General features: G+C 41.0%; 1 protein-coding gene across 1 annotated transcript in view; it reads right to left on the bottom strand.

Moving 5' to 3' along the window:
- Window positions 1-944: 944 nt before the first annotated feature.
- Window positions 945-7,533, bottom strand: part of chst11 (carbohydrate (chondroitin 4) sulfotransferase 11) — a 172,030-nt gene continuing 165,441 nt past the window's right edge. Inside the window, exons 3-4 of the mRNA XM_042510939.1 lie at window positions 3,233-3,462; window positions 945-2,653 (exon numbers count right to left, since the gene is read on the bottom strand). Coding sequence (XP_042366873.1) covers window positions 2,029-2,653; window positions 3,233-3,462 — 855 coding nt within the window. The 3' untranslated portion in view covers window positions 945-2,028. The remainder of the gene's footprint in view (window positions 2,654-3,232; window positions 3,463-7,533) is intronic.

The following is a 7,533-nucleotide window of genomic DNA, read 5'->3' as shown; positions in this document are numbered from 1 at the left end:
CATCATCTGGTCAGTCATATGTCATCATTACCAGCAGGAATGATAAAGAAAGGTACACAGATAAAAGCTTTAAAATTAGGACTTTGTTAAACTTAGTCTAACAGACAGGGTGAGACGTACCATGTGCTAAAGGCATAAGAAAATATTATTCTGGTTCAGTGGAGAACAACAAAAAGATGCAAAAACTCACTTTGAAGCTAGACTGGTTCAGAATCTACAAAGAGGTGTAAAAAAAACCAAAACAAAAAATCTCTTTGTCTCCCTCTCCTGTATAATGCTTACACAACAGCCTGTAATCCCATAGCATGATTGAGAGTGCAATTATTAACCTTGACATGCTTAGCATCACTTACATTAATCATATTATAGTATGAGATACAGTCTCTGATTCGGTGGCAGTAGATTGTTGAGATGTGCAGTGAGAGCAGCAGCTAGTTCTCCTGTTCTGTTGTGAGGTGGAGGATTTCTTCCCATAAATTTGCTTAAAGACATCGATGTGCACTGTGTGTATTGAACACCGAGTGTGGCTTGCTGTGGCTCTCAAAGCCATTTTGGCACCAAATGTTTGATAACAGGAAATGGAAGATAACTCATAAATCTTTGATGGTCAAAGACACAGAAGGACAAAGCCATTGGCTGAAATGTACCATACACCTTCCAAAAGTGAAAATGCTGCAATGCACTAATAATGTATTGGATGCAATCTGTGTGAAAAGAAGTCAGCATGACAAAACATTAAGAGTTTAACTTGTAAAAATCCTAACTTATACATCAGCCCAGGAATAAGAACAATTAAATCTTTCTCTCTTTAATCGACAAAGCATATTAAATAATATTTTGTTATTGCTGCTCGCAGCAATGCTTCACAAGACAATAAAATTACAAATAAGCATGAAGACAAAACAATAATCTCAATTCACTGAAAGACATGTTTGGTCGTCTGAGCAGGGGCTTTAAGGGCGAGTCCCTGGGTGCATCCACTGAGCTTCTGGGCAGGTCATGGCAGGGCATGGCACGGCAGGGTTATGAGATCCAGTGACTTTAACCCTTTCACAACCACACAGGCTGTCTCTTTTCTTTCAGCTCCAATGTTCTGCATAGACTTGTCACTCACAGCTGATGCACCCAATCATGTGAGGACATCTTCTGTACCTTTCTTATCCCGTCCTCTAGCTGAAAGTGTTAAGGATGCTTGGTGTTTCAGGCAATGATTTATTAAGCACTTCCAAACTTTACTGATGCAGAAGGAGTCTCAGTTTTCTCTAAAGGGTTAACACAAGAGGTCCCTCCTGCCAACATCATTATGATAGAGATCAGCAACAACTTGTTTTGTTCAAACTGTTGACTGAAGGCTATGGTTGCAGTTGTAGACATCTTGAGAGTGAACTCTGTAGCCATGTATTACAGGGCCTCGATGCTTTGGTGAGCTAGTTTGGCTCTGAAGTAAATGTATTTAATGAGGGCAAGGGTCATAGGGGGCTAGCAGTGCACTGACAGCGCAGTGAAGGACATGAATTGTGTTTTACAATTTGACGGAGTTTCACCATTGATCAGAGGGAGGGGGAGATAAGCTTAGCCCCAAAGATGCATTGGGGTCAGGGCACGTGCGAGGCCACTGTTTGCTTTGTTGAATCTATGCAGCCTAATTGTCAGCAGTTTGTTTAAACATGTAGGGAACATAATCAGGAGTATCCCTCTTTAAGTCTGTCCACTGTTCCCCTTTTAAAAACACCTTGAAGACCTGCTTCATCCTCACAGTTTAGTCTTTGCATGCATTTTGTCCATTAAGCCCATCCAATAGCTGCTTCCTGTATCACACAGAGAGTGGACATCCTCCCCCTTGTGCCCAGACAAGCACACATCACCTTTCTTTCATTCAGCACCTGTTTGTAAGTCTAATTCAAACCCCACACCCACAAGTTATGACCACAGTTATTAAAATCAGGTTTGCCTCCAAAAAATCCCTCCGCTCATTTTGTTGCTTCTCCTTAAACAAGGCAGCCATTCTCAGAGTTACAGCTTTGTCCTTTAGTCCAGCCGGAGATAGCTGGGTGTGGAGTAGTTGAACATAAGGAAGTCCAACTTGTAAAGCTGGTAAAGTTGGATCTGTTGCTGAGTGCTGATATTGCTAAAGAATTGGGCTGTCATAGCATCTGTGGTCCGAGTGGACTTTGCGTAGCTTGGGAAGCGCAAGGAGTCGGCAACACCCACCAGCCGCAACACGTAGTTTGCATCCTCTTCAAGCGTCTCATACTTGCCCACCAGGTCATAGTGGATGTGACATGGGTGACAAAGCTGGGAAACAGTCTGCCAGTGTTCATTGAGTGGACCGTCACGCTGCGTGGCTGGATCCACCAGGTACTCTGCAAATTCTTTGAATTTGACATCAGCACCGCTGAGCAGGGCATCCTGCGTAGCGTTCTTGCGGTAGCGCCGGATAATGCGAATGCCAAAGCGTTTGTGGAAGGATGAGTTGTACTTGAGGGTGAACTTGTTTCGGTATGCAGAGACCAGCCTCTCAAAGGGCTCACGCACAAAGAGAAACTTGAGGTAGTTCTTGAGGCGGTGGTTGATCTCAGCAATACTGTACTGGTTCAGCGTTTTTAGGTTGGAGGGAATGTGGGCTTCATTGGAGGGGATTTCCATTGGGTCACTGTGGAAGAGAGGCATAACAACAGTGAGGAACAAAAAAAAAATCAATATATCACATCCTTGTATCATCATAAACTTCTACTGTACATCTTACAACATGTGACTTGCACATTTTTCTTTCTATTTGTCAAACACAGAGTAATTGGCTTTCAAGGACAATGATATGATACGATATGATATGATACAAAATACTTTATTGCCCGTGTTGGGGAAATTTGTGTTGGACTCAGTGCTGCCCAGATAATGCCTCCACAATTACAATAAAAACAGTAACTGCACCATACATACATTACAAACACAATAGTCTAAACACAAACATTAGATGTACCATTGCACATAATCCCATTTCCACCTAACACACATTCACCCAGTAAGAAAAACACATACAGCACACACCTAGAAATAAAAACACCATAAGACTACGTAACAGCATTGTTGCGTAGTTTAACTGAGATGGGGGGGCACTCTGTATTGCCTACCAGAAGACAAGAGCTCATACAAGAGCTCATACTCTGAGTAGAGGACATGCAATGGGTTGGAAATAAATGGAAGGCTGAAAGTCTCCCAGGTTAAGACTCACCTATATTTGCCACGACCTGTGAGCACCATCATGACACGCTTCCAGTTGGTACAGGCCACCTTGGGCACATAGCAGTAGATGACCTCATGGTCCTCATCCACCACGAGGTGTTTGAGGTCTCCAGGTGTCAGGACTCTGCGCTTACGGCTGGATGCACTGTAGACTCGACAGGCATCCACTACCTGATCCCTCCTGGCCTGGTGGAGCACAGCTGCTCCGGAAAACTCCAGCTGGTCAGGCAGAGACAGAGGGAGTGGGAGAGAGAATCAGGAAAATATTTTTGGCCACGAATGTAAGCAAATACCAGGCATGCATTTGACCCAGTGTTTTTGTTGCTCTCACAGACAAACAGTTAAAAAAATGGCAATAAAAGCAAACATGCTGAAGGTAAACACAGAAACAGCAACATGAAGGGACATTACTGTAAATTTAAACACAGGGGGTTGTGTATCTGTATGAAGGTCTGAAGACTGTCAGCTCTTGGATAGACATGAATATATATATATATATATATATATATATATATATATATATATACACAAAAACACAGGAGTGTTTAAGAGAGAAAGGTGGAGTGTTATTAATCTCAGCCTTTCATATCATACTCATCTCTTTACTGACTCTATCCTTTCCCCTATCTTAGTGGCTGCGCACATCATGAGAGAGATTAGTTCATGGCTAAGGAGGAAGATAATGATATTTGAGGATATTACAGATATTGAGTGTTCACCTTGCACAAATTCAGTCGGCAATCATATATCTGAGGCATATTTCATATTCACCATGACATTTGAGATGAAGTGGACCATGGCAGGAGAAAAACAAGACTAGTTTAAAAGTAGTAGTAGTATAGTACTTTCGGGGACTTCTTTACTATCATTGAGTAAACTGAAGACATATTTTAGGGATATTTTATATTATATTAAATTCTAAGCAATAATATTAGAGAACAACTGATAAACTGTACAATTAACCCAAATGGTTTCTGTGGGAAGTTTGTGTTAGATTAGCAATTATGATGAATTGTGAGCAGTTTATTTGCTGCACAAGAGTTTTCCAGATATTGGTTAAAACTTTGTATAGGATCCAATTATACGCACAATCATACATTCTTTAAAGGCTTCTTTTTAGATAGCAGAGCAGAGAGTGAAGGCTCTGCGAATACAGCTTGTGTTTAGATCCTCACAGTGCCCCATGAGATTAAAAAAAAAAGTACAATATTGAATATTGATCTAAATTAAAAAAAAATAAAATTACATTTATTTATCTTAGTAATTTTATGTTATTTTGTTGTATTTTATTTTTTAAAAATGATGTTTTGGTGTGTGCTATTGATCATTTTACTTGGGAAAAATTGTTTTGAGTAGGCCTACTTCTTCTATAGTTGCCAACAGCCTGACAAAATTCCCGGTTAGAGAAAGGTTGAAAATAAGGCTCCAGACCCCCAAATTCCTACCCCTGGTAATGATAATGAGATCTCAGCAGCAGAATGAGACACAGCACGATGCATCCTGGTGTTTCTAAATAATTCCATACAAAGTATGACTAAACCTGAAACTAAAACAAAGTAGTCTGTAGAAGTCTAAAGAAGTCATTTTCCACTGCTGCATATTTGGCTGTTTGTTCATTCAGACACTTTGGTGCTGTGACGAGAAGCTCCACTCTGTTTGTCTGTCTCTCTGTCACTGCGCTGCTGTCAGGCCATCCATTGTTTGATCAGCAAAAATGAAACGCTGCTCCGTTATCAAATAATTAGCTGTATTAGAGTTAAAGTCATTCACTGCATCACATGATTGTTCAACGCTTCTGCTGTAGCAGTATTTTGGCGTGAGATTTGCCTGGGCAGTGTGAGAGTGTGAGACTGATGGTGAAAGTGTGTGTCACATGCCAGGAATGTGAGAGTTAGCAACCCTGAAATATGTGTTAAATGTAAAACAATACACTTAACGTTAGATGCAGTCAACAACATAGGGCGGCGGAGGCTGCGCTGTCTGTAGCCGCTGTGTGACAGGCAGCGCTCCGCTGATACCGATAGTTTGTGAATCTTCTTATTGCCACTTATTAACACACAGAGAATGCTGTCATTGCAGCGTGACCCTATCCGACACTAAAACATGTAATGTCCACTTCATTTTCAATGAGTGTCTGATTTTCTTCTTGTCTTCATAACAACAGCTCCATCGGTTCTGACACTAACACGTATCAGTTAAGAACTTTAATAACTGCAGGGCTCCTGTTTTAGACATAGCTGTTACTCAAACAAACTGATGAGGTGATCCTTTCTCTCCTCCCTCCAAAACTGAAATAAAAACCACAGATGGCTTGTTAGCTTGTTAGCTCTTGCTATTTTTACCATGCTGCCATGTTACACTGCTTACAGAGAATGAGGAATAACTTTAGAGTATAGGACTGTCAGGGTCTGTCAGCTTGTCCACCGTATCCGTGCCTATTTCATTTGAAAGAACAAAGGCCAATAGGGAAACAGCAACGTCATGTCCAGCCAAAAAGGAGGCTGGGGAGAAATTCAAAGAGTCTGAGGTCAAGGGCAGTTGCCCGCTTTTCTCCCTGACTCTAAATTGATTTTACTCTGGCCTGCATCTTTACAGCTCCATCCCACTTACAGCAAGTGTGGCCATTCAGTGCGGCAATGACTGTGGCTGGAGTGCTGAAATATCTCAGAGACCACCAAGCACTAGACACCAATACAGCTTGATTAAAGAGGTTTTTATGCATTTTTTCTTTGAAGTCTCTAAGTTGATTTTCCCACTCACTCCAAAGGACCTGTTCTGTATTTAAATTGTGTGACTCTTAATTGCACTACAGCTGATCTCCTCATTCCTGATCATATGTTGATATCTTTTAACATTAACTTAACACTGTCCAAACAAATCTGTTCCGTCTCATTTCATTTCGCAACATCAAAGATATTAATTTAAAACCTCTTTCCAGTGGTACTGACAGCCTCCCCACTGTTAGCTGCTTATCCACTCCTGATGAACGGGTTTCTCATTATAATGATGGTCTACACAGTCTTTTAAATGCCCTGGCTCCTTCAAAAACCTGGACTGTCTCCTTCATCTGTTCTGCCCCATGGTTTACACCTGCACTATGTCAACTCAAAGCAAAAGGCCGTCACTTGGAATGCCCTCAGGAAGAAAACTGGACTTGTTGTACACAAAGAAATGTACAACAACCACATTCTTTACTACAAGGGAACACTCTCTACAGCAAAATCCAGTAACTATTCAGGACTAATTAACTAAGGTCAAGGGAACGCAAGGGCCCTTTTCTCAGTGGTTAACAACATACTTCGACCACCAGACTCTCTCGCTCCTTATATGTGCTCAACAGATTATCGACAGATCATGTCATTTTTTAATGACAAAATTGACCAGATCCACCAGCAACTGACTCCGAACCCCTCCTACAGTTCACCCTCTCTTGTTGTCTCAGACTGTCTCTCTCATTCACTTTCAAGTTTCAAACTTACCTCTGTTGTTGAAATATCTGACCTCATTTGGAAATCCAAGCCATCTACCTGTCAGTTAGACCCTCTTCCTACTGTCTTGGTCAAGCCTGCCTTCCGTCTCTGTCCTCCCTAATAATTGACATCATACACTCCTCCATCACCTCCTTATCATTCAAATCTCCTGCAATAACACAAAACCTGGTGCATACCCTAACAATTTTGATAGTTTTCTTTCTATTTCTTACTTACCGTTTATATCTAAAATCATTGAAAATGTCATGCTCACTTGTATGACATTAAGCTTTATGCACAATTCCAGTCTTGTTTTCGCCCTCTCCATAGCACAGAAACAGCCTTGATAAAAATCACTAACAACCTCCTCAGGGCAGCTAACTCTGGACTGTAAACCATTCTCATCTTTCTTGATCTGAGTGCCACCTTTGACACCATCTCTCATTACATCCTCCTTTGAGTTTCCAGAAAAGCGCGATATAAATACAATGTATTATTATTATTATTATTGTTATTATTATTGTTATTATTATTATTATTATTGGCAGACTAGCCTCTATTGGAATCATTGACATACCCTTTAATTAGTTTAAATCATATACGTATCTCTGACTGCACTCAGCTCATTCAACTCAAAGATTTCAAATCCCGGCCATTTCCTGTCACTACTGGTGTTCCCCAGGGTTCTGTCTTGAGGTCCTTTGTGTTTATCATCTATCAACTCTTGGCCCTATCTTCTGTAAATTTAATATCCATTTCCATTGCCCAGCAGATAACACACAGCTCTACCTGTCCACCAAACCAACCTCCACTCTCACAC

This window comes from Plectropomus leopardus, chromosome 22 (genome assembly GCF_008729295.1).
Source record: "Plectropomus leopardus isolate mb chromosome 22, YSFRI_Pleo_2.0, whole genome shotgun sequence".
NCBI lineage: Eukaryota > Metazoa > Chordata > Actinopteri > Perciformes > Serranidae > Plectropomus > Plectropomus leopardus.
This window is presented reverse-complemented; position numbering and strand designations above follow the sequence as displayed.